This window comes from Oryx dammah, unplaced genomic scaffold (genome assembly GCF_014754425.2).
Source record: "Oryx dammah isolate SB20612 unplaced genomic scaffold, SCBI_Odam_1.1 HiC_scaffold_26, whole genome shotgun sequence".
Taxonomy (NCBI): Eukaryota; Metazoa; Chordata; class Mammalia; order Artiodactyla; family Bovidae; genus Oryx; species Oryx dammah.
This window is the reverse complement of record NW_024070210.1, coordinates 82,177,288-82,204,273: the sequence shown is the minus strand read 5'-3', so window position 1 is coordinate 82,204,273 and position 26,986 is coordinate 82,177,288. Positions and strand designations below refer to the sequence as shown.

Sequence of the window (26,986 nt, the reverse complement as noted above, 5' to 3'; positions counted from 1 at the left end):
CACCCAAGCCCTCGATGTCTAACTCGGTGCTCCTGGTGTCTAACTGTTCCTCTCATCTTTCCTCTCAGCTCACCAAAGCTCAGACCTGTGCCCCTTCCACCAACTTACACTCTTGAGAAATGACCCTGCTTCTCTTACCTGTTGCTGTATGACAAACTCCTCCCTAAAACTTAGTGGTTGAAACAGCAACCGTATTATTATCTCTCAGATTCTGCGGGTCAGGGACCAGAGCACAAGGGGGACAGCTCATGTCTTCTCCACTGAGGCTGACACGGCTTCTTCACTCACAGGAGATGCTCCAGCGGAGGCAGCTTGGACAGATGCCTGGGGTCCTGTCTCTGGGGGTCTCTGCCCTCTCCGTGGGCTGGAGTCCTTGCTTCTCCTCCATGTAGCCTCAGGGCCTCCCCTCCTCATGCCACCTTCACATCTGATCTCTCCTTATAACCAGGCTTCTCAAACACAGCAAGTGGAGGAGGGAGAACACACAAGAGAAGGAGGCGGAAGCTGCCAGATTTCATAAGGCCTGGGCGTGGAAGTCCAGACATCTCTTCTTCTCTATCGGTCAAAGCTGATGGAAGGCATGCCCAGACTCTAGGGAAGGGAAATAAGCAGAGCCCTTAGATTGCTCCTGACCTCTGAGCTCTGTCTCCTCAGATCCCAAGAGTTCTCCCGTCTTTGCATCATCAGCCTTTGTGCCTCCCCAGTCACGAAAACCATTCACTCACTCATTCAACTCCGACTGGAGCATCTCCCCTTGTGCCTGATGCTCTGCTCCACACTGAACACGCATCGAGTGGAGAAGACTGTCCTCAGAGCTTGTGTTCTGACCGGGGAGACAGAAAATAAAGATGCTGACAAGTCACCACCTCTGCCCGGCGTATCAGGGGTGGTGTGTGTTCGGGAAAACAGCCAAGCTGACGAGGTGGATGGGAGACTTCCCTGGTGGTCCAGTGGTTAAGACTTCACCTTCCAGTAGAGAGGGTGTGGATTTGATTCCTGGTCATGGGGCTAAGATGCCATATGCCTTGGGGCCAAAAAACAAAATATAAAACAGAAGCAATAGGGTAAAATTTTCAATAAAAACTTTAAAATGATCCATATCAAAAAATCTTAAAAAAAAAAAAAAGAAGAAGAAGAAAATGAGAGGGCAGCAGTGGAGAAGAGGAGGTAGGCAGAGCTTGCAACTTTATTTTTTTTAACTTTATTTCACATTAGGGTATAGCCAATTAACAAATAGTGCTGTGATAGTTTCGGGTGAACAGCAAAGGGACTCAGCCATACATATATATGTATGCATCTTCCCCAAACTCGTCTCCCATCCAGACCACACACAACATCGAGCTATACAATAGGACCTTGTTGGCTATCCATTTTATTTTTTTTTTAATTTATTTTTTGGCTATCCATTTTAAATGTAGCAGCATGCACATGTCCATCCCAAACTCCCCAAATATCTCTTCCCCTATCCATCGCCTCTGGCAAGGGGTTGCAACTTTAAATAGGATGATTAGGGGTACAGGAGGAGCCAGCCAAGTGGACAGCTGGGTCAGGGTTCCAGACCAGAGTCGAGTTCCAGGAGCACACGCAGGGTGTTCAGAGACCAGGGGAACCAGGCATCACAGGAAGAGAGAAGGTCAGATGCCTGGGGTGCCAGGGAAAGATTGTGTATTCACCATGAGACAGAAGAGAGGCTAGCTGGGACCTGGGCAGAGGAGGAACAGGATTTGAGTAAGGCTGGCACCCTGAGCCATGATTTCTGCACTCGCATGAGCTGGGCCCCCAAACCCATATTCTCCTGGATTAAACTATGAGCCTGGGAGGCAAGCTGAGAAATATCATTTCAGTGAAAATATTGATTTATGAAAGTCTACTTGGTACAATGTAACAAGAGCCATAAAGCTCTTTAGCTTTCACTTAATAATTCCCTGCCAGGGAATTCATCTTGAGGAGAGAATTTAATAAAGCAGTGTTTTTCCAGAGTGTTTTCAATAATAATTTTTTCATTTTGTGTTTTCATGTTAATAATCATCTTTTTTAAATTGGCATGAACATGTCATTGTAAGAGCTGTGTGACTCTTATGATTGAACATTCACCGATGCTTAGAAATTTTGGTTTATCTTCCCCTTTTAAAAATTATAAATAGCATTGCCATTAAAATAACTGTGCATTAAAAAATATATAGGCATGGGACTTCCCTGGTGGTCCAGGGGCTAAGACTCTTGTGCTCCCAACACAGGGAACCAGAGGGCTTCCCTAGTGGCTCAGCAGTAAAGACTCCCCCTGCAATTCAGGAGATACAAGAGAGGCAGGTTCCATCCCCAGGTCAGGAAGATCCCCTGGAGAAGGGAATGGTAACCCACTCCAGTATTCTTGCCTGGAGAATCCCACGGACAGAGGAGCCTGGAGAACTACAGTCCATAGGGTTGCAGAGAGTCAGACACGACTAAAGCAACTGAGCATGCATGCACAGGGAACTAGATTCCACGTGCTGAGCGCCACAGTGAAGATCCGGAGTGCCGAAACTAGGGCCCAGCAGAGCCTGAATAAATAAATAAATAAATATTTGGGGGGAAAAATATATAGGCATGAACATGTACGCCACATATAGTTGCCCTTACAGCAGCCCAACCCCACTTTTGTTTCCAGCCCTGGAACCAAGTAGTACAGTAAGTCCCCCACATACGAATGAGTTCCATTCTGAGAGCATATTCGAAAGTCCAGTTTTTTCGTAAATCTAACAAAGTTAGCCTAGGTACCTAACACACTCGGCTATATAATATTATACTGTAATAGGCTTATATTTTCACACAAATAATACATTAAAAAAAAACACAAAAAAATAAAGAAAATATTTTTAATCTTATAGTACAGCACCTTGAAAAGCACAGTAGTGCAACACAACAGCTGACGTTGAGTGAACAGGCAAGAAAATTTACTGAGTGGAGGAGAGAGAGGAGGTGGGAGACAGTAGAGCTGAAGAATCTTCAGCAGTAGGAGATGGAGGGCGAGCTGAAATTTCATTCATGCCTGATATAGATGCAACGCGCACTCACATCTTTGAAATTCAAAACTTGAAGATTTGTATCTCGAGGACTTACTGTATTACATTAATTGTCATGGGCTGAGCTAACACAAGAAGAATGGAGTTGAATTTAGTAGTAAAAGGTTTATTCGTGCCAAGAAAAGGCCAAATTATGGCACAGATTTGCTGTTTGAAGCAAGAATCTGCAGTAGGGTGGATAGACAAGAGTGGTGACTTACTTGTCATTAATGCCAAACCCAAAGGAATTCCCACCATATAATTGATGCCTCTCCGTGTTGTGTTTTCATTTTCAGTTAGTTTTCACTCGAATCTCAAAGAAGGGCAATGCCAAAGAATGTTTAAAGTACTATATAATTAGACGCATTTCATATGCTAGCAAGGTAACGTTCAAAATCCTTCAAGCTAGGCTTCAGCAGTATGTGAACTGAGAACTTCCAAATGTACAAGCTGGGTTTGGAAAAGGCAGAGGAACCAGATATCAAATTGCCAACATTTATTGGATCATAGAGAAAGCAAGGGAATTCCAGAAAAAAATTCGACTTCTGCTTCATTGACTATGCTAAAACCGTTGACTGTGTGGATCACAACAAAATGTGGAAAATTCTTAAAGAGATGGGACTACCAGACCACCTGACCTGCCTCCTGAGAAACCTGTGTGCAGGTCAAGAAACAACACTTAGAATCAGACATGGAACAACAGACTGGTTCAAAATTGGGAGAGGAGGATGACAAGGCTGTATCTCATCACAGGGCTTATTTAACTTATATGCAGAGCACATCATGTGAAATGCCAGGCTGGATGAAGCACAAGTGTAGTCAAAATTGCTGGGAGAAATAAAAACAACTTCAGATATGCAGATGACACCACGCTAATGGCAGAAAGAGAAACTAAAGAGCCTCTTGAGAGTGAAAGAGAAGAGTGAAAAAGCTGGCTTAAAACTCAACATTCAAAAAACTAACATCATGGCATCTGGTCTCGTCACTTCACGGTAGGTAACTAGAAGGGAAAGGGTGGAAACAGTGACAGACTTTATTTTCTTGGGCTCCAAAATCACTGCAGATGGTGAGCACTGCCATGATATTAAAAGACTCTTGCTCCTTGGAAGGAAAGCTATGACAAACCTAAGTGTTAGTCAGTCGTGTCTGACTCTTTATGACCCCATGGACTGTAGCCTCACCAGGCTCTTCTGTCCATGGAATTCTCTGGGCAAGAATACTGGAGTGGGTTGCCATTTCCTTCAAACCTAGACAGCATATTTAAAAGCAGGGACATCACTTTGCCAACTTATGTCCAAATAGTCAAAGCTATGGTTTTTCCAGTAGTCATGTATGGATGTGAGAGTTGGATCATAAAGAAGATTGAGCACCAAAGAATTGATGTTTTCGAATTGTAGTGTTGGAGAAGACTCTTGAGTGTTCCTTGGACTACAAGGAGATCAAAACCAGTCAGTCCTAAAGGAAATCAACCCTGAATATTTATTGGAAGGACTGATGCTGAAGCTCCAATACTTTGGCCACCTGATGCGAAGAACTGACTCCTTGGAAAAGACCCTGATGCTGAGAAAGATTGAAGGCAGAAGGAGAAGGGAGCAGCAGAGGATGAGATAGTTGGATAGCGTCATTGACTCAATAGACATGAGTTTGAGCAAATTCCAGGAGATAATGGAGGACAGAGGAGCCCAGCGTGCTGCAGACCATGGGTTGCAAAGAATCCAACAACACAACTTAGCAACCGAACAACAGTAATCCAGGTTGTGAGTGGAAACTGAGTTTCAGAAAAGCATTATCTGTCTTATCAATATCATTGCTGTTAATTATATTTATTCTGAAATACTTTGGAGAAGGGAATGGGAACCCACTCTGGTATTCTTGCCTGAAGAATTCCATGGACAGACCATGGGGTTGGAAAGAGTCAGACCCGAGTGAGTGACTAACACTTTCAACTTTCACTTTCATTCTGAAATACTGATTTCATTTCGTTTATATAATTCTATAAGAGTTACAATCCCTTTATTCAGATTTATTTTTGCAACATTATGTGAAGTGAAGTGAAAGTCACTCAGTTGTGTCTGACTCTTTGTGATCCCATAGACTATACAGTCCATGGAATTCTCCAGGCCAAAATACTGGAGTGGGTAGCCTTTCCCTTTTCCAGGAGATCTTCCCAACCCAAGGGTCGAACGCAGGTCTCTGGCATTGTAGGTGGATTCTTTTTTTTTTGCAGGTGGATTCTTTACCAGCTGAGCCACAAGGGAAGCCCAACAACATTATGATTAAACATTAAATTATTTAATTCAACATAATGTGTGAATGAACAAATTATTTTCCTTTACCTGTTGCCTGAACATTACTCAAGCATGAGCAACATTGGAATAACCAGTGGCTTGAAACATCAGACATTGGAAACAGCTGTTCTGACGCTGATTTGCTGATCTCCCACTCTGGAAGGGCTGGCTGCTCCTTGGCTGCAGGAAGTGCCTGGGAGACCAGTCAAGGTAGCGTTACCTGCTCTGGCCTGATCATGAAGGTCCCCAGTTCACCAGGGCTCCTCCCTAGGGCCCTGACCAAGTGGTCCAGCATAAATTCAGTTCATTTATCCAGGTGGTGATCATACTCTGGGGGAAACAACAGGCAGGTCTCGGTCGAGAAATTTCTCCATCTCCCAGGCTCAGGGCATCCACCCTTTATCGTCTCTGAGGATCTCTCTCAGGCGATCTCAGACTTCATGTGGCGACCTTCTCCCAGCACATTTCATTTTCCTTGCTTTCATGGCAGCAAGAAATTCCCCAGACCCTCCGGCTCCATCCCACCTCTGTTCTCAACGTCTGCTGAGTGAGACGTCCTCTGGGGCCACATGTTTGCCTAATCCTGTTGCTTTCATACTTTCTTTTCCTACTGGTTAAGTAGACTGTGATAAAGATTCCTAGGTCTTCACTCAGCAAACATCCTGCCAGCTCAGGTCTCCCCAATCCCTGGTCATCTGGTCCTTGAGGCAAATGCCTCTAAAATACAGGAAAGCCAAATTCTAGTCAAAAACAACAAACAGCTCTAACCATTTTAGCAAATCACATCCACAGTTCTTATGGGAACAGGAAATTCTCACAGAAGAGTGTATCTTTTAATTCCGAGGTGACTGTCAGTGAGGCAGGTCAACAAATTCAACATCCTTTCCATTCAGCATCTATTTCCTGGATGTTTATGATACATCAGGAGCTCTGACACACAAGAACCAATGCATCCTAACAAAACCTTGCAGAGATTCTTATCAGGGAAGGAAGACGTGGAAAAGACTTCTTCCTTGGTGCTTTGGCAGAAAAATAAAGCTATGAATTAAACCCTGGGTGACTCAGCAGCAGCAGCAGCAACTTTGCCAGGATTCACCCCTAAAATCTTTTAAATCTTGTGCCTGAATTTGCAAGTACTAATGAGCTTTTTTCCTTTTCTATAATTTTTAAGAAAAAATTTCCAAATCTATTATACAACTTGGGGAGTCATACAGTGCAGGAAGACAAAGCTTTTCTCGTGGAGTAACATCTCCATCTTGTGGCCATTTGGAGTATTGCATAACGATCAAGCTCCCTCTAATTTTGTAACTTGGTCTCAATGGACGTAAGTTTGAGTAAACTGTGGGAGCTGGTGATGGACAGGGAGGCCTGGTGTGCTGCAGTCCATGGGGTCGCAAAGAATTGGACACGACTGAGCAACTGAACTGAACTGAACAGCCACGGATCTTAGATCTGGGAGAGAACTTGAGAGATCGTCTAGTTCAGACCCCTGCCTTCACACAGGTGAAACTCCATTATTTCTTTACTGTGACAGCCCAGAGAGGTTGTGAGGCTCGTCCAAGGTCACACAGCTATTAAGCATCTTACCTGAAGCTCCTGCAATACTCTTGTCACTTTTTTGGAAAAGGAAAATTTCCTTCAAACAAGATCCTGCTGATTATAAAACAGACCAAGACAGAGGTGTTCTGGTTGAAGCATAGGTGGGCTGCCCTTGCCACTCCCCTTCCTCAGCCCACCTTGAAAACTGTCATCTTATACCAGGGGCTGCTTCCTGGTAAATCTATGTGGAAACATTACTGTAGAAACCTGGAAAGAGCTCTAGGAAAATATCTCCATCCTGGGGTAGTTTGTTATTTGAACAGTTTTCTATTCTGGCCTAAGAAAACCCTTTTTATTAAAGCATATTTTCTTTTTATCATGATTATCAACAACTCTTCATTTTTACAGATCTCTTCCCAGAGAATCTCTAAGTTGACTTGTTTTCAGTTGCAAGTAAATGTTTTAAGCTTCCTGTGACAGAATCAGCGGCAAAGCTGGCCGTAGGTGCGACAGCAGCAGGAATGCACGCAGACTTGCTACCTGTCAGGCCCTGGCCTGGGCTCTGACATGTGAGCAGCACGACCTGAGCAGTGAGATGGTTCTGTTGGAGGCAAGAGCAAGAGGGCAGGATGTGAGGAAGGAGCAGCAAACTCTGCTGGGAATTAGGGGAAGCTTTCATGCACCTGTTTGGTCCGTCGTTGAGTAAATAATTGTCGGGGTCTTCCCTGGAGGTCCAGTTGTTAAGCACCTGCCTTCCAATGCAGGGGACACAGGTTCTATCCCTGCTCGGGGAACTGAGATTCCACATGCCACGGAGCAACTAAGCCCATGCACCACAACTACTGAGCCCGAGTGCCACAATGAAGACCCAGTGCAGCCAAAACAAAGCAAAATGTTTAAAAAAGAAAACTGAAAATTGCTGATGAGTCCATTGAAGATCATGTAAATAAACGGAAAGGCAAGTTGTGGTCATGGGTTGGAACACCCCACATAGCAAAGACATCAGTTCTCTCCAAACTGACCTATAGATCCAACAATTCCAATCAAATATTGCAGCAATAAATGAATAAGAAATTGTCAGACTCCTTCTCTGTGTCAAGCCTTTCAACAGATAAACACGCTTTCTGATCTCAGAAATCTCCCGGTTCTAGTTGGAGACGGGCAATAACAATGAGACGGAGAGATGGATAAGAGAGTTTCTGGTTAAAACTGGGCTGATAGAGTCCTGATCTGAGGAGAGACACTGGAGTGCAGTTTTGAACTGTGAGGAAGAGTCAGCCGCAGGAGGAGGGCAAGGGTTCTGGGGCCTGCCAACAGCAGGCGTCCCAGGTGAGATAAATCAAAGAAAGAGAAACACTGCAGAGTAATTTATATGGAGGCTTCCCAGGTGGCGCTAGAGGTAAAGAACCCACGCGCCAGTGCAGGAGACATAGACACAGGTTGAAGTCCCGGGTCAGCAGGACCTCCTGGAAGAGGGCATGCAACCCACCCCCGTATTCTTGCCTGAAGAATCCCCATGGACAGAGGAGCCTGGTGGGCTGCAGCCCATGACAGAGAGTCAGACATGACTAAAGCGACTTAGCATAGCACAGCACTTCCAGGTTCAGTTCAGCTCAGTTCAGTTGCTCAGTCGTGTCCGACTCTTTGCGACCCCATGAATCGCAGCACGCCAGGCCTCCCTGTCCATCACCATCTCCTGGAGTTCACTCAGACTCACGTCCATCGAGTCAGTGATGCCATCCCGCCATCTCATCCTCTGTCATCCCCTGTCATCCCCTTTTCCTCCTGCCCCCAATCCCTCCCAGCATCAGAGTCTTTTCCAATGAGTCAACTCTTTGCATGAGGTGGCCAAAGTACTGGAGTTTCAGCTTTAGCATCAGTCCTTCCAAAGAACACCCAGGGCTGATCTCCTTCAGAATGGACTGGTTAGATCTCCTTGCAGTCCAAGGGACTCTCAAGAGTCTTCTCCAACACCACAGTTCAAAAGCATCGATTCTTCGGCACTCAGCCTTCTTCACAGTCCAACTCTCACATCCATACATGACCACAGGAAAAACCATACATGACCACAGGAAAAACCATAGCCTTGACTAGATGGACCTTAGTCAGCAAAGTAATGTCTCTGCTTTTGAATATACTATCTAGGTTGGTCATAGCTTTTCTTCCAAGAAGTAAGCGTCTTTTAATCTCATGGCTGCAGTCACCATCTGCAGTGATTTTGGAGCCCAAAAGAATAAAGTCTGACACTGTTTCCACTGTTTCCCCACCTATTTCCCATGAAGTGATGGGACCAGATGCCATGATCTTCGTTTTCTGAATGTTGAGCTTTAAGCCAACTTTTTCACTCTCCTCCTTCAGTTTCATCAAGAGGCTTTTTAGTTCCTCTTCACTTTCTGCCATAAGGGTGGTGTCATCTGCATATCTGAGGTGATTGATATTTCTCCTGGCAACATTGATTCCAGCTTGTGTTTCTTCCAGCCCAGCGTTTCTCATGATGTACTCTGCATAGAAGTTAAATAAGCAGGGTGACAATATACAGCCTTGACGTACTCCTTTTCCTGTTTGGAGCCAGTCTGTTGTTCCATGTCCAGTCCTAACTGTTGCTTCCTGACCTGTAGATAAGTTTCTCAAGAGGCAGGTCAGGTGGTCTGGTATTCCCATCTCTCTCAGAATTTTCCACAGTTTATTGTGATCCACACAGTCAAAGGCTTTGGCATAGTCAATAAAGCAGAAATAGATGTTTTTCTGGAACTCTCTTGCTTTTTCGATGATCCAGCGGATGTTGGCAATTTGATCTCTGGTTCCTCTGCCTTTTCTAAAACCAGCTTGAACATCAGGAAGTTCATGGTTCACGTATTGCTGAAGCCTGGCTTGAAGAATTTTGAGCATCACTTTACTAGCGTGTGAGATGAGTGCAATTGTGCGGTAGTTTGAGCATTCTTTGGCATTGCCTTTCTTTGGGATTGGAATGAAAGCTGACCTTTTCCAGTCCTGTGGCCACTGCTGAGTTTTCCAGATTTGCTGGCATATTGAGTGCAGCACTTTCACAGCATCATGTTTCAGGATTTAAAATAGCTCAACTGGAATTCCATCACCTCCACTAGCTTTGTTCATAGTGATACTTTCTAAGGCCCACTTGACTTCACATTCTAGGATGTCTGGCTCTAGGTGAGTGATCACACCATCATGATTATCTGGGTCGTGAAGATCTTTTTTATACAGTTCTTCTGTGTATTCTTGCCACCTCTTCTTAATATCTTCTGCTTCTGTTAAGTCCATACCATTTCTGTCCTTTATCGAGCCCATCTTTGCATGAAATGTCCCCTTGGTATCTCTAATTTTCTTGAAGAGATCTCTAGTCTTTCCCATTCTGTTGTTTTCCTCTATTTCTTTGCATTGATCACTGAGGAAGGCTTTCTTATCTCTTCTTGCTATTCTTTGGAACTCTGCATTCAGATGCTTATATCTTTCCTTTTCTCCTTTGCTTTTCACTTCTATTCTTTTCACAGCTATTTGTAAGGCCTCCTCAGACAGCCATTTTGCTTTTTTGCATTTCTTTTCCATGGGGAAAAAAATAACAAGAAGAGATAAGAAAGCCTTCCTCAGTGATCAATGCAAAGAAATAGAGGAAAACAACACCACCTCCAAGCGGTATCTAAAAGACCTAAATGTAGAAACAGAGTAAAATGCTGGTTTTCAGCGGCTCGGGGTGGAGGAAAAGGGAAGATGTTTGTCAAAGGGTACAAACTTCCAGTTATAAAATGAATATGTTCTGGGGATCTAATGTGCAGCGTGGTGACTATACTTGACATCACTGGTGGTATATACTTGAAAGTTGCCGAGAGAACAGATCTTTAATCACATTGGAATATATAAGTGTATCAAACCAACATATTTTACGCCTTAAATTTACACAGAGTTATATGTTAGGAGAAGTTTTCATGCACCTGTTTGGTCATAACCATATCTCAATGAAGCTGGAATTTTATTATCAAATAAATAGATAAATAAATCCTCAAAATAACACCATTAAAAAAAGAGATGGGACTTCCCTGGGAGTCCAGTGGTTAAGACTCTGTGCTCTGCTGCAAATGCTATTTAAATTCCCTGTTTGGGAATTAAGATCCTAGTGAGAGAGAGAGAAAAATGCCAGGTGCTCTCATTCAGGGGAAAATGCGGGGGGCCGCCACACCAGGTCTCTTCTTCCAGGAGGGGGCGCTGATGCTCAAGGCAGCAGGCCCTGTCCAAAGCCAGAAGCTGGAATTTTCCTCCATTGCCTTGCCCCTTTCCGCTTAGCTCCTCAAAAATTACACAGCAAGCTAAAAATGGCCAGTGAAGACAGATTGGGGTGGGCGTGTGAGTGCAAAGAGAAAAACAGAAAAAACTTAGACTTGAGGGTATGTCCAAAATCATCAACAAAAAAATTTCAGTGTCTGCTTATATGAGTACGCTATTTTAATTAAATTTTTATTGAATAAAATTTCAGTCATAAACAGTTCAGTGAAATCCCATGTACCTTCTCCCACCACAGCCACTACCAACCTTGGTTGTTCTCAGTTCATATCCATTCATTCACTTTTTTTTTCTTTTTTTGCTGGAATCTTTAAAAAGCAAATCCAAGACATTGAATCACTTCTCCGGCAAATGCCTCAGAACATGTCTCTAACAGTTACAAAATTCTCTTTTATTAGACATAACCACAATACCACTGTCATAACAAACCAAATTAAAAACAATTCCTTAATGTGTTCTGATTGTGTGTACTTGTTTGTAAACATTTTTAATTTTCAAAATAATTTCAGAATCTCAGAAAACTAATTTTAAATTTCAGTGTCTTATTCCAGAGTCTCACCCTAAGATTATGTCTGGGAATAAAATAATAGATCAATAAATTTAAAAGTTACCATTCCATGAGGATTATTAAATAAATACTTAAATGGCCATCCTTTATGCTGAAGAAACAGCATAACAACATAAAAGATCAAGGAAATACTATTTTTTCATTAATGATATTAAATCATTTTTAATAAAAATTTTATAGTTAAATAATTTTTATTAAATAACATTATTAAATAAAAATAATTTTTATTGAATGCATTAAATTTAATTCAATATCAACCAGAATGCCTCTGACTTAACAGAATTCATTTGGGTTTTGTATACAAATGACGTAGAGCTTGTAGTATTTTGTACCTTGCTATTTCATCGTAACATTTTTCTATATAACCCCCTTTCAATGGCAGAAAAATAGCCATCTGGGAAATGCACCATGATTTATTAACTGAAAAAAAATGTATTTCTCTATTTCCAATGCATGGTAACCGAAAACAACGTCTTCTAGATCATGGTGTAGTGTTTGTGTAAGAAATTCCACTAAAGAGCAGGTCTTCCAGACCCCTTCAACGATACTAGGGGGCAGGAAGAGCACGCGCAGAGCCCGTGTTTTGGGGAGACGTGTGCTCTTTTCAGGGATGCAGGAAACCTTTGTGGCCAGAACTTGGAGCAGAGGCCAGACTGCAGCCCTGCCTAAAAGACAAGCAGCGGCCAGTCCACCCAGGACCCCTCATGTACGTGGACTGCTTTGAGCATAGGCATTTTCTAAAATGCCATCCTGAAAAACATACCTTCCATCACTGTGGAGAGGCACCAGATTTTTGTTACCTCAGTTTACTATCTTCACCAAATTAATAAATGGAACTAATAAGGAATGTCATTAAACACAGCTAGCTTCAATATCATAAGTCAGGAAGGAAAGTAGGCCAGATGATACACATGAACATGGTCATCTAAACAGTTCGATTTGGGCAGTTTCTTTATGCTCATGCAGATGTCAGGAAGTTGTCTGGATGCTCAAGAATAAACTGCAACAGACAGAGGGATAGCTGGAGTCTTTGTATCAGCATCTGTTAACCCTCCATGGTCACAGGACAGTCAGATTCTCACCACACACACTCACACCTGCACACTCATGCACAGAAACACACACTCACACCTGCATCCACGCACACCTACAGGTAATTCCCAGTCACATCTGATGCAACCCCAGAGCCCTTCCCTTAAAAGCAAACATAGAAAACAAAGGTTCCAACAGAGTCATCCTATCACTTTTCTCTAGAAGTGTTTTTGTAGACTGAGTCTAAGAATCTGCATTTCAGACAAGCTGAGAAGAGAAACGCCAGCTCAAAGTCACTTTCCACAGCCTAGAACATCTGCTTTATCCTTTTAACCTACCAGGAGACAGAGCAGGTGGAGAGGAGATTTTCTTTATTAAATATATGAAGATTATATTTTAAAAAATTATATTCCCATTTTCTTTTCCTCCCTACCCTTGGGCAGATACATTTTCCCAAAATAACCAGCTTATCTGCCTGGGTTTGAATCTCACCTCTGTCACTCTAGCTGTGTGACACCGAAAAATAAAAGTGTCAGTTGCTTAGCTGTGCCCTATTCTTTGTGACCCCATGGATTGTAACCGTTCAGGCTCCTCTATCCGTGGGATTTTCTAGGCAAGAACACGAGTGGTTTGCCATTTCCTTCTCCAGGGGATCTTCCTGACCCAAGGATTGAACCCAGGTTTCCCCACATTGCAGGCAGATATTTTACCATCTGAGCCACCAGGGAAACCCATCCATGTGATGTTGAGAAGGTCACTAAACCTCTCTGTGAGAGGAAGATAGCAACCCGTCTCTGATAGTGTTGTGAGGATTGAGTTCACACATATAAACACACAGAACTGCGTCTGTCACACAACAGTTTCTTAGGCAAATATTTCCGATTATTATCATTTAAGATCGTATTTATTTCAAATTAGCTAACATTTTTTTAAAACACACAAGCTTTATCTTAATTATAATTATGATACATGTTCATTATTAAATATTCTTACAACACAGAAAAATATAAAGAAAATTAAACAGTAAAATTCTTCTTCCAAGAAACCTGCCGACTTTGAGCATCCTTTTGGACAGTTCCTATCTCAGCAGGACATCACACCGGAGATAAAGTTACACGCCTGGTGGCCCAGGACTCCTCCCGGATCTCTGTCATGGGAAGTGCTTCCTGCATCTGTGATAACAGATTGGTGGTCTGTCTCCAGGAAATAATACCGCTGAGGCCAGTGTTTCTCCACCGGGGACGAGTCTGCCCCTGATGGGGGACATTCAGCAGTGTCTGGAGACACTTTAGGTTGTCGCTGTTGGAAAGAAGGGGATGCCACTGGCATCCAGTGGGAGGAGGTCAGGGAAGCTACTAAACTCGTCCAATGCGCAGAACAGCCCCACGATGAATTATCCGGCTCAAAATAAGGGGGGAACCCCGCTTTCAGGTTGTTTCATTTCTAGGAAATAATAAATACTATAACCCGGAGGGTCAGTCACCTAGAAAACAATGGTAGTGTTGTGCCTATTGATGAACTTTTAAATACTTTCATACTGGTTTTCAAGGAGACAGATTTTCTTTTTTTTGAGCTCCAAAATCACTGCAGACTGACCGAAGCTGAAGCTCCAATTGTTTGGCCACTTGCTGCAAAGAGCCGACTCATTGGAAAAGATTGAAGGCAGGAGGAGAAGGGGACAACAGAGGATGAGATGGTTGGATGGCATCTTCGGCTGAAGGGACATAAGTTTGAGCAAACTCTGGGAGACAGTGAAAGGCAGGGAAGCCTAACGTGCTGCAGTCCATGGGGTCGCAAAGAGTCGGACGTGAATTAACGATGGAACAGCAACTGGTTTTCAAAGAGCTCCCAGCCCTCATGCCACACCCCGCTCAATCCCTCTCTGATCACCAGACGTTCCCAGGGTCCAGCACTAAAGGGAAGACACCAGGCCCAGCAAGAGGAGGGCGCACCTCCAGGACCAGGCCTCCACCTCTGCAGTACAGCTGTTGTGATTAACCCCAGGCCCAGCCTGAGCAGCTGCTAGATGTTGGCCTTGCCCTTGGGTAACAGGAGAGAAGAGCCCAGACCGTGAGAAGCTTTGCACTCCACACATAGAAACACTGAACCATTTCTTCACAAATATGTCCTGTGATGAGGAGGGGGAGGATTGGTTGTGTTGATTTCAGATTAGCTCTTTTTGAAAAAAAAAAAAAAAAAAAAACTTAAAAGAACTCTGTTTTATCCTGATCATCTGGTAATACATGTTTACTATTAAACATTCAAAGGAAACAAGATTTTCTGATTGTAGTGAGGATCTCTGCTGATCATAGCTTTGCTGGAGGATGGAGAAGCCCACCTCTCTCAGCACCAGGAAAAAAAGAGAGTTTAAGGGACTTCCCTGGCAGTCCAGGGGTTAGCACTCCACGCTTCCACTGCAGGGGCACGAGTTCGATCCCTGGTCGGGGAACCAAGATCCCACATGCTCTGCCGGGTGGCAAAAACATTTTTACAAAGATTAAAAAAAAAAAAAAGGTCAAAACAGATGTCGTTCACGTCAGGCACCACTAGAAAAGTGGTGGCTCCCCACCTTATTCCCCATTTTCCCTACCCCCTCCATGTGCAGCAGCAAATCAGATGTGTCCTGCATAGCCTGTCTTTCATCTGCTCATCCTTGGATGGGGCCAGGAGCCTCTTATGTTCTGCTCAGACCTTTGAAACAATTCTAGAAGAGAGACTCCAGCAGCCAAAAGCTGGGAAACTGTGCAAGGAATATGTGATTATTTCTAAATGTTATCTTGAAAAGGAAATAAAGAGGCTTTGTTGAGAAACTTCCCTGCTGGTGTTGGCCCCTCAGAGTCCTGACCCTTCCACTCACTGCTCTAGAAAAAGAAACCATTAATTAACTCAGGCCCTGCAGAGAAGAAAAAGAATCCCATGATCTCTGGCCAGACACTCCTCCGAGACACAGGAAATCAAGCTGTGCGTGCTGTTGTGCAGCTGGATTGAGGTTGGAATCGTGTGGGCATATTTCCCTGGAAATGCGCTTGGGACGAATGGCTGCCCAGCGTTCCACCACAAGGACAGCGCATACTTGATCTAGCCAGTTGTCTACAGCTGGGTGTTTTACTAAAATCGCTGCAGAGAACAGCCATATAATTCAATCTTTGTGACTTTTCCAAAGGGTGGTTTCCTAGAAGTGGAATTGCTGGGTCCTGGGCTCCGGAGCCCATGCACTCATCACCAGCTATCCTTTTTCTGAGATAGTGAAGACTCTTGGATGAGCAAACAAAGAGAGAATTTTAAAGAAATCCCCAAAGACATGTTCCCAAATGCTGTGAACGAGGTTTGCAGCAAATGAGAAGCCTGTGGCAGCCACGGGCTGAATAGGAGCCAAGCCATCCAGCCCAGGCCGCCTGATCAGCAGCTGATTCATCCCAGGGACCACTGCTTCCTCCCAGTGGCAGAGCCCAGGTCATCTCTCAGGCCTGGGACCCGGTCACACCAGCTTGGAAGACCCTAGACAGGCTGGGGCAAGGGCTTTACCTGCTAGGGTCTTCACCATCCAGAGGGAAGTCACTTCTGCAGCCTTCACCATGTACCCGTCTCCCTGCCCCCAGCCCCCACCGCCACCCCGTCTCAGACTCTTCCAGGGAGTCAGAAGGAAGTTGCTGACCTGTCCCCTGGGGGAATAATTGTATTAGTGATAAGGTGGCCTCTGGCAGCTTCGTCAGCAGATTCAAGGCTTTGGGCTGAGTAATCCTTTGGTGTCTGCCCCAGCAGCTGGTGGTCACAGATCGGGGAGAAACCTCCCTCTCCCCCAGCCCTGCTGGACTGTCATCTCTTTCCCCCAGCACAGTCACACCTCTGGCTGGGGCTGAGGGCCAAGGTGAAACAGGAGCTCGGCTGGGATCAAAATGACACAAAGAGCCGATATAATAAAATCAAAACAAACTGTAGGAAGAAGCAGGTCAAACACTGCCGGTACTGCCAGTGTCTTCTATTCATTTATTTTTTATTCTATACCCACTCTAGAATACCGAGAAAAGAAGCACAAGCTAAAAATAAGCTTCTGTCTATTAAGTGCTTTGTGATTCACATGCCCAGCTGACCTGATGCTCTGAACCTGGCCCCTGCAGTCTCCCATTGACTGAGGAGAAAAAGTGGACCTGGCATGAGGTCCAATATTAAGGCCAATATCTGGTCCTGGAGGTGCCATTAGAAAGAGAGGAGTCAGGGCAGACTGCCTGGAGGAGGTGAGCCCTGAACAGGCCTTGAAAGATGGGAGTGACTGGGTAGATAGAGCAGGGGGCAGGACAGCTCAGATGGAGAAGAGCAGAGAAGACTCACCGGGGGAAAGAAGTCTCCTCCTTCTCTGCTTCCCCACTCAGCTCTCCCCTTGACAGCCCCTCCCCGAGGCCTTCAACTCCTTCCTTGAGGTCCTTCCCACACACTTGCTGGGAGGAAAATGAGGAATCCAGCCACGGAGCAGTCCTGGTATCCACCTCCTCCCAGCATCTGCCTCCCTGCTGGGGGCTTCAAGAAAAACCCCGTACCTGCCCAGACTGTCACTGTCTTTACTCTCAGCTGGGCCTCAGAGTCCCTGGCTGAGTCCCTTTCCTAAGCCAGGGGCTTCAGACCTCGTGTCTCCAAGGCATTTCCCCCAAGCTCCGCTCTCGGCCCAGCTCCCTTCCGCCTGCCTCCTCCCTCTCACTCTGCGCTGCGCTGACCCCTGCTGTATCACCTCCTCGAATGCCACCACAACCCCCCTTGGCTCTAGTCTACCCAGTCTAGAGATGATGAGCCTGAGACCAAGAGGCAGAATCCCTTGCCAAACTCACACAGCCAGGAAGATGTAAAACCAGGGTCTGAGAGGAGGTATGCTGACTGGGAGACTTCCTGAAGCCCTGGGTTCTCTGATTCCTTCCAGGCGACCTCTCTCCAGGTCAAAGCCATCCCTCTACGTATGCCCTGCACCCCCAGGCTTGCTCAGGGATTGAATATTTGATGTATACCCCATCTTCAGCTTCACCCTCTCCCCCTGTCTCTTTCTCCTCTGTATCTCTTATTATAAAAAAAAAAAAAAAAAACTCCTGGATTTGAAGATGGAGGAAGGACCATGAGCCAAGGAACACTGGTGGCCACGGTAAATAAAATAGGAATGCATTCTCTTCCGGGGCATCCAGGAGCGTCAAAGTCCTGCCAACATCTTCGTGTCTGACTCGTTGCGACCCCATGGACTATACGGGCCATAGAATTCTCCAGGCCAGAATACTGAAGTGGGTAGCCTTTCCCTTCTCCAGTGGATCTTCCCGACCCAGCAATCGAACCGGGATCTCCTGCACTGCAGACGGATTCTTTACCAGCTGAGCTCTTAGAGAAGACCTTCATTTTAGCCCAAGGAGACCCATTTCAGGCTTCTGACCTTCTAAAACTTACAGATCTTTATCCTAAGCTCCTAATGTGGTCATTTGTTACAGGAACAATACGAATCTAATATAGATTTATGTTTCACCAGATATCATCCCTCTGAGCTGAATTAAAGCCTTTCAATACAATCAGTGAGCAGTGAAGGTATTTTGTGTTGAACTCTTACCTTAAATAGAAGAAAATTAGAGTCAGTTTGAAGAGGTTGTGCCCCATTAGCTGGTACAGGGAGTTTCACATTGCCTAAATGTAAATATTGTTTTCACGTTGAGGCCTTCGAGGATTTAAGATAGGGAAAGTAAATCATTATAAAAATTAAGATCACACATTATAAAAGAAAAAAAAGGAACTCCTGTTCTCAAATATTTTTCTTTTGATATCTCCCTAGACAAGGGAAAAACCCTTTCCTCAATGCGGCCCTTCCTACAAACCCCTTGGCCCTGTCTCCTTCTCCTCTCGGCCCATTGCTCTGTTTCCAGTCCTCCCCAGCACTACCAACCCTTCCCAGGGCCTGCTGTCCCCTCCCTCAGAACAACTCTCGCCATGGTGCCAGCTGGTCCCTGCTGCTAAAGCCCAGCAGAGTGACTGCTCAGGGTCTTGGGTCTTTTTGGAGAGTACCGTGGTGAAAGTGGGAGTTCGGGGGTAAGACACAAGTCTGAAACCCCTGTCTTCATCCACAGTCTCCTCCATCTCTCCGTAGCTGTGTGGCCCAAAGGGAATTGCTTAACCTCTCTGAGCCTCAGTTTCCTGATCTGTGAGTTGAGAACAATGATGATAACTCCTTAATAGGGAAGCTGTGAGGCTTGGCAGCATTTGTGTAAGCACTCTTCTTAATGACGTCTTCTCCCTTATTACTGAGGATACAAACGACCTCCTAAGACACATGACCTGGTAGACGCCCCCATCCTTGAATCCTCCCCTGCCCTTGTTCCCACGACTCGCCCTGTCCCGATTTCCCCTTAGCTCCTTTGCCAGCAGATCCTCCTTGGCCCAGACTTCCAGGATTAGGGGCCCTCAGTTCAGCCTCAGGCACTTTCCTCCAGCACAGGATGCTCCAGGTGGTCCCTTGATCCTGAGGTTTCAGGGACCATATCTGTACAGACAAGCTGGGAATGGGTTGGTTGTGGTGTGTGGAGTTGGTCTCCACACCAGAACTCTGGGGGAATCCATGGGTGAAAGTCCGGGGCAGAGACCCAGGCAGGAGTCTGGTGTGAAGTGGCCGTGGAAGCCGTGACTGTGTGAGGTCACCCGAGGGGAGAGTGGGAAGGTCTGCTGGGACACAGGAGATGCAGACGAGTTCAAGGGGACAGAAGATGGTAAAGCCGTGTTCCAGAAGTGGAAGAGAGAGGAGCTTTGGGAAGATGGGACTGACCAGTCGGGCTCAAGGAGATGCCCTTGGCTTTGGGGGTTCGGTGAAGCAGGAGGCCTTGCAAAGGAGGGTCCTGAGGGACTGCCTGTCGGGGAGGGGTGGAGACAAGGGCAGAGGCAGAGGAGCCCAGGTCAGGGGCCGCAGCCCAGTGGCCTCGATCTTCTGAGGCCCCAGAAAGAGGATTACCCTGCAAAGCCCCTCGAGCTGACTTTCCAAATCCCCAATAGTGCTTCCCTGTCACAGGGAGGGTTAACCCCACTTACATAAGGGCCCTGCACCACCCGCTCTGTCCCCTTAACTCCATGATCCTCCCAGAAGCCTCGCACTGTCCCCCTCCCCCTCAGGCTCTAAGGCTAGGCCAACCCCTGCCCCAGAGGCACTCAGAGGTGAGCTCATCTCTGCTGAGGATGCATGTCATACCCAGACCAACAGGGGGCTTTCTGCTCTGGCCTGGGCATGGGGGTGGGGTGGGGGCAGAGGAGCAGGAGAGGAAAGACTTTGCTGAGGACTGCTCTAGGATCTCAACAACCCTGAGATGCAATAATAATAACAGCCCCATCATTTATTGCTGTTCTTGTTTAGTCTCTAAGTCGTGTGCGACTCTTTGAGACTGCAAGGATTACAGATCATTAGACTCCTCTGTCCATGGGATTTCCCAGGCAAGAATACTGGAGTGGGTAGCCATTTCTTTCTCCAAGGAGGATGTCAGGGATTGCACCCGCATCTCCTGCACTGGCAGGATTCTTTACCACTAGGCCACCATGGAAGCCCCCCATCATTTATTATGCTCCTACTAAGAACCAGGCCCCAGAACACTTGGAGAATCATCTTAATTAGCTTCCCCAGCTGCTCTACGAGGCAGGTACTCTTGTCACCCCTTTTTCCAGGAGACTGAAGCTCAGACAGGTTAAATCATTGCTCAGGGAGGGGTGGCTGGCTGTGAGAGAGCAGGGATTTGAACTTGGATCTGTCTTGGCTGTCTCCACCCTCGCTCCAGGGCTCGAGCTGGGAAGACTGAGTCTGGGGAAGCCGAGGGACCAGCCTGCCTGGGACTGTGAAGGCAAGTCAGGGTAGGCAGGTGCAGGGGCTGTGTCCCCCTCCAGTCTTGCAGGAGACCCTCCACATTGGGCCCAGCGCCCATTGCCTGCAGGCCAGCCTCAGACCCTACATCTAACCCATTTCCACCTGTGATGGGAGTTGCCTCTGTAGGGGCATCCAGGGGCTGCTAGCCCTCCAGGGGTGCCCAGACCCTCAAATCCTGGGCCCTAAGCAGTCTCTTATCAAGGGATTAGATGAGAAGCACTGGGGCAGAAAGCTGGACTTACCCAGGACCAGCAGTGAGCACCCATGTGTGGAGCCACACACACCTGTCCCCAGACCCACTTGTCCTGGGGTAGATGGAGTCCACACCTCCCTTAACAATTTGAACAGCTCGGGAGCACAGAGCACGAGGAACTGGGCAGCCCAGGAGCTGGTGTGGGGGCAGCAGGACTGACCGGCTCCCAGGGGCACCTTGGTAATGCTGCAGGTGTGGCCGGTTGATCCCCTGTGGAGACAGTAAAGATTAAGAGGATCATAAGCTGCATCCAGCACTGCCCTGGGAGAAATCTCCCCGAGCCAGAGCTGCTGCTGTGAGGGCAAGTTGGGGCAGCTCCTGAGTTTAGACAGAGGGGGCAGGAGGCAGGAGCACAGAGAAGAGAGGCAAGGGGGAGAGAAAGAGACAGAGGGAGAAGGAGAGATAGAAGAGAGACAGAGTTTCAGAGAGGGAGGCAGGGGCTGGGTCCAGCTCAGAAATCCTGAGGCTTCCCTTAGGCAGGCAGAGGCTGCCCTGGGACCTGCCAGGACAGGCCGACAGCGCCCATGAGCTCCAACATGGCTGCAGCGGTGCCGGCGGCCGTGTCCGCCTCCAGGAAGGAGTCTCCAGGCAGGTGGGGCCTGGGGGAGGAGCCAACAGGTATGGTTTTCCTTGAGGCAGATGTAGACCCTTGGGGAGAGGAGTGTGGGTCACATGTTTGCAGGGACCATGATAGGAGCCAGAGCAACTCAGGCCAAGCCCCCAGGGCTATAAGCAAGTTTAAGGAAACCTGCCAAGAAACCCAGAATCCTAGAAACATAGCTGATCAGATGGGAGAAGAAAGGAGAGAAGAGGGCCCTCAGAGGTCGGGAGCAGAGATCCCTAGAGGCGGTGTCCAGAAGGCTCTTGTGCAGGATGGAGCCTGAGCCCACCTGCAGAGGGGGACCGGGAAGTGGAACAGAGAGGGTCACTTGTTGAGAACTGGCCATTGGAGAAGCGGGGAGGGGTGTGACAAGGGACACGTTTTCCAGCTGGGAGAGACACGGGTGTGTCTGAATGTGGGTGGGCAGGAGCGTGAGGGCGGTGAGGGAAGGAGGGTGGAGGGGTCCCTCGGGAGGTGGGGATGGCGCGTGGCTGGCCCGGCGCAGCCCGCACCCAGCCCGGGTTGCCCTTAGGCGTGGGCGCCTCGCTCCAGTGCCGCGTGTGCGGGGACAGCAGCAGCGGGAAGCACTACGGCATCTACGCCTGCAACGGCTGCAGCGGCTTCTTCAAGAGGAGCGTGAGGCGAAGGCTCATCTACAGGTGAGAGGGGGCGCTCCGCCCCAGAGTCCCGCGGCCGCTGAGTGTTCCTGGGAGGGAGGGAGTGGAGGGCGCTCAGGGGAGAAGGGGCTGCAGCCACAGTGTCTGAAACCCACGGCCCAGGGCCCGGGCAGGACCCTGACTCCCCGGGGCTCCCCTCCACCCGCAGGTGCCAGGTGGGGGCAGGGATGTGCCCGGTGGACAAGGCCCACCGCAACCAGTGCCAGGCCTGCCGGCTGAAGAAGTGCTTGCAGGCGGGCATGAACCAGGACGGTGAGTCAAGAACCCCATCCCGGAGAGGCGTGGCAGAAGAGACAGGGGTGCATGATCCGTCGGGTGTCCTGACCCTTCCCACCTCCCCAGCCGTGCAGAATGAGCGCCAGCCGCGGAACACCGCCCAGGTCCGAATGGACAGCATGGAGTCAGAAACGGAGCCCCGGCTGGAGCCCCTGGCAACGCCCCCTGCTCTCGCAGGGCCCAGCTCTCGGGGGCCCACACCTGTGTCTGCCGCCAGAGCCCTGGGACCCCAGGCCCTCACGCCTCCGGGGCACCACCACTTCATGGCCAGCCTGATAACAGCCGAAACCTGCACTAAGCTGGAGCCCGAGGATGGTAAGTGGGCTGACGGCTGAGCTCCAGGTCCCACACCTAGGTCCCTGAGAAGCCACTTCTGCCTGCCTCAGAACAGGGGCTGAGGCGCAACCTCTCTTCCGACAGCCGATGAGAATATCGATGTCACCGGCAATGATCCCGAGTTCCCCTCGTCCCCATACTCCTCCTCCTCCCCCTGTGCCCTGGACAGCATCCATGAGACATCAGCTCGCCTGCTCTTCATGGCCGTCAAGTGGGCCAAGAACCTGCCGGTGTTCTCCAACCTGCCCTTCCGGGATCAGGTATACTCATCAGCGGGGCTCACAAGTCTGCTGGGCTGGGGGCGCACACCTCCTTGTGCAGGTGATGATTGGAGGGGCACGCAGATTGCAGATGGTGAAGGCTGGAGACACCCATACCTCAGAGTCAGCGATGCTCATGGGCACATATCTCTGGGATGTGGCAGTTGGGGTCATCACCTAGGGGACACTGATGGCCAGGAAAGCACAGGAACCAGACATTAGAAGGCAGTGTCTATGCTCCTCTGGGTCTTATTTCCTCCTAGACAAACCCTCTGGCCTTAGAGATGCTCTGTCTCTACATCACAGGGTGGTCTGCACACTGTGAACAGCATCAGTGGGCAAATCTGGGCTCCCTTGGAACACAAATGCCCCTGACTTCTGGGTTTGAGTTTCAGCCCAGCCTCTTCACTCCTCTGGGCTTTTCATGAACAAGGCGACCTGTCAGGACATCCAGGGGGAGAGGCCCACTGAGCGCGGCAGTCCTTAGCTGGTGGTTTGGATGAAGCAGCTCAGAAGCGACGGAGTTTGCTGAGTATGGCCAACTTGGGATGCTAGTGGGGAGTGTCCCTGAGCTGCCCAGCTTCTCACGGCTCCAGGATTTGCCTGTGCTCCACCTTTACCTTTCGATGGAGCCCAGAGAGTGTCTTAGAGCTGAGGTATCTGGGCTGGATGGTGCCAAGTCCCAGAGCTCCGAGCCCTGGCTGATGTGAAGCAGAGGTCAGAATGTTCTGGGTACCTGGGACCAGACTGTCCTGTCCTGACAGCTGAGAACTTGGCAGAGGTTCCAGGCTGAGTGAGAGGAGCTGTGCATCAGCCATCACACTTGCCTTCACCCCCTCTCTGGGCACAGGTGATCCTGCTGGAAGAGGCATGGAGTGAACTCTTCCTCCTTGGAGCCATCCAGTGGTCTCTGCCTCTGGACAATTGCCCACTGCTGGCCCTGCCCGAGGCCTCTGCTGGCAGCAGCTCTCAGGGCCGGCTGGTGCTAGCCAGTGCAGAGACTCGAATCCTGCAGGAAACCATCTCACGGTTCCGGGCACTGGCGGTGGACCCCACGGAGTTCGCCTGCATGAAGGCCCTAGTCCTCTTCAAACCAGGTCTTTGTCCAAGGCTTAGAAAAGAGTGGGTGGGGATGAAGGCAGGGAATTTTGGTGACTTCCTTCTGCCTCTCACTTTCCCTCCATCACCCCTCATAGACCTGAATGTGTGTAGACTTCCCTGCGAGCAGGAGGGGAGGGCTGCATGGCTCCTGGGCTGCTGGGCTCCCCACTCCTGAGGCCCTGGCTGGTGGTGAGGCGTGTGGGGCGCCTGGGAAGGAAGCTCACAGCTGCTGCTTCTCTCCAGAAACACGTGGCCTGAAGGATCCTGAGCACGTGGAGGCCTTGCAGGACCAGTCTCAGGTGATGCTCAGCCAGCACAGCAAGGCCCATCACCCCAGCCAGCCTGTGAGGTGACCTGAGCACCTGCCGACCTGCCCATCTGTCCCTTCAGCTGTCTACCACTCTGCCCGCCTTTCTGACACTGTCTTAGAGCTGCACTCATTAGATGGGACAGGGATCTCAGTGCAACCAGCACATGGCTGACACCTACTGTGTGCCAGGCAGAGCACCAGGCCCAGGAATAGGGACCAAAAAGCATAAAGCAAGCTCACTGCTTCTAGGGGATGCCCAGCGCAGTGGCCACACTGAAGTTGAGGACCAGCCTAGCTGGTACTGAGGGCCACATGCATATGAAGGAGACAGAGACTCACTGGGAGGCAGGGTGCAAAGCACTGCTAAGAGGGATTTGTGGAGGCAGGGCTGGTGTTGAGAAAGGAGAGGGTGTACAAGGAGAGAAATTATCATTTACGAAGGGTCAGTATTGTTAGTCACTCAGTCATGTCCGACTCTTTCTGACCCCATGGACTGTAGCCCACCAGGCTTCTCTGTCCATGACTTAAGTGGGTACCTAAGCACCCCACTCCAGTACTCTTGCCTGGAAAATCCCATGGACGGAGGAGCATGGAAAGCTGTAGTCCATGGGGTCGCTGAGGGTTGGACACAACTGAGCGACTTCACTTTCACTTTTCACTTTGATGCATTGGAGAAGGAAATGGTTCTTGCCTGGAGAATCCCAGGGACGGCGGAGCCTGGTGGGCTGCCGTCTATGGGGTCGCACAGAGTCGGACACGACTGAAGTGACTTAGCAGCAGCAATCCCTTCTCCAGGGGATCTTCTCAACCCAGGGATCAAACCTTGGCCTCCTGCATTGCAGACAGACTTTACCGTCTAAGCCACCAGGGAAGCCCGCAAAGTGAGAGGGAGAGAGCAAATATACATATGTTCTTAGGTCGAGACCAGTTTGGAAGGCAAAACTGATTGCCACCAGTGAGAAGGTAGGGGTCTAAACCAGAACGGCTCTCTGGAACCAGCCTGCTCAGGACTTTGAAGGGCAGCCAGAGGCCACATCTGGTTTGGCAGGCAGAGAGGAGCCACTGCAGATCACTGAGCAGGAGAATGCTTTCCAGAGCTGGCTTCACGGAGAGGCATGGTGGTGAGTACAGAGCCTCCAACAGGGAGGAAGGCAGACCCTGCTGTCATCCAGGGAGTCCTTGAAGGTCTGTTTGTGGGAATGGAAAGGCAGCGACAGATGCCGGAGCCTCCGGGCATTGGGATGGCTCAGACCTGGTATTTGAGTGGATAAGGAATGAGATGAGAGGAGCTCTTTGGGAAAACAGGTAGAAGACAGAAAAAGGAAAGGTGGGAGGAAGAGTTTTCAGGGAACACGACAAAATCTGTTGCAGGTGCAGATAGGGATGCACCGGCATAAGCCACAGGCGTGGACCCTAGCCCGGGCCTGGCTGTGTCTGGAGGACAATGGCTACTGGCTGAGACTGGGGCTGCGGGGATGGCGGGGCAAGAGACAGTGCTCTGGGGCTGCCCAGCTTGCCCCAGCACCAGCAGAAGCCTTATGGGGGGTGTACGGCGGCTCAGTGCCCCCCACTTGGCTCTCACAAGAGAAACAAAGACCTCGGTACCGCAAAGCGATTGGGAGGTCATTGGGAGGTGGGGGAGGCTTCCCATGGACCTCCGTGGTAGAAGCTGAATCTGGAGCTGACCCTGGGCAATGACCCTGGCTGTTAGACCTCCCACCAAAGGAAGGTCAGCATAATGCCCCCATCTGCCTCTCGGGACTTCACCGTCTAGCTTCTCTGCGCTGGGAACACTTGCCTTGGCAAATGGTTCTCATTTACAAACTACAATGACTTTTTTTTCTGGATGAGTATATCAAGCCACAAAAATTTTAGATTTCAGAACATTTTCACTAATGGTTACTCTTATCATTCTAGGTGGCTTACAGAGAATTTATATCCTTTTTCTCTCCCCACACCACGTGGCTTGTGGGGATCTTAATTCCCCAACCATGGATCAAACCCAGGCCCCATGAGTGAAAGCACTGAGTCCTAGTCACTGGACCATCAGGGAATTTCCAGGAATTTATTTTCTTATTCAAATATATGTGGTATTAATGATCATGTAATTATAATAATTATATGATCGTTAATAATATAGTCACATACTATTAATGTAAGTAACTTACTTTATAATCTTTACACTATTAAACAATATTTATTCACTATTTTCATCACACTCCTTAACTGAACACTGGAGGAAGGCCACAGTGGGTCCGGGGTAGGTGAATGGGGCCTTTCCTTGAAATTCCACCTTACTTGCCCTGGGCACCTCTCATCTCTCCTCTCCATCCCCTCTGCCTCTCCTGGAATGGCGCTGTGCCCAAGATTCAGGCTCTGAAACTGGTAATCACACTGTTGGTGTCCTCTCTCCTGTCCAGGTTTGGGAAATTGCTCCTGCTCCTTCCGTCTTTGAGATTTATCACTTCTGAACGTGTTGAGCTCCTCTTTTTCCGCAAGACCATAGGGAATACTCCGATGGAGAAGCTCCTTTGTGACATGTTCAAAAACTAG

The 26,986-nt window shown here is 48.4% G+C and overlaps 1 protein-coding gene across 1 annotated transcript; it reads left to right on the top strand.

Annotated features, from left to right (window-relative positions):
• The first annotated feature begins 21,354 nt into the window (after nt 1-21,354).
• Nucleotides 21,355-26,986, top strand: LOC120853517 (photoreceptor-specific nuclear receptor). The gene is made up of 8 exons (XM_040227425.1): nt 21,355-21,490; nt 22,006-22,132; nt 22,299-22,402; nt 22,493-22,741; nt 22,847-23,022; nt 23,873-24,119; nt 24,367-24,472; nt 26,854-26,986. Exons 1-8 carry the CDS (start codon nt 21,397-21,399, stop codon nt 26,984-26,986), a joined length of 1,236 nt encoding a protein of 411 aa, XP_040083359.1. The 5' UTR covers nt 21,355-21,396.

Excerpts from the sequence above, each read along its gene's own strand:
- LOC120853517 (XM_040227425.1), top strand. The coding sequence starts at position 21,397 with ATGAGCTCCAACATGGCTGCAGCGGTGCCGGCGGCCGTGTCCGCCTCC. Across the intron at positions 22,742-22,846 it reads TAAGCTGGAGCCCGAGGATG|CCGATGAGAATATCGATGTC; the intron begins GTAAGTGGGCTG and ends CTCTTCCGACAG. Across the intron at positions 24,120-24,366 it reads CCTAGTCCTCTTCAAACCAG|AAACACGTGGCCTGAAGGAT; the intron begins GTCTTTGTCCAA and ends GCTTCTCTCCAG.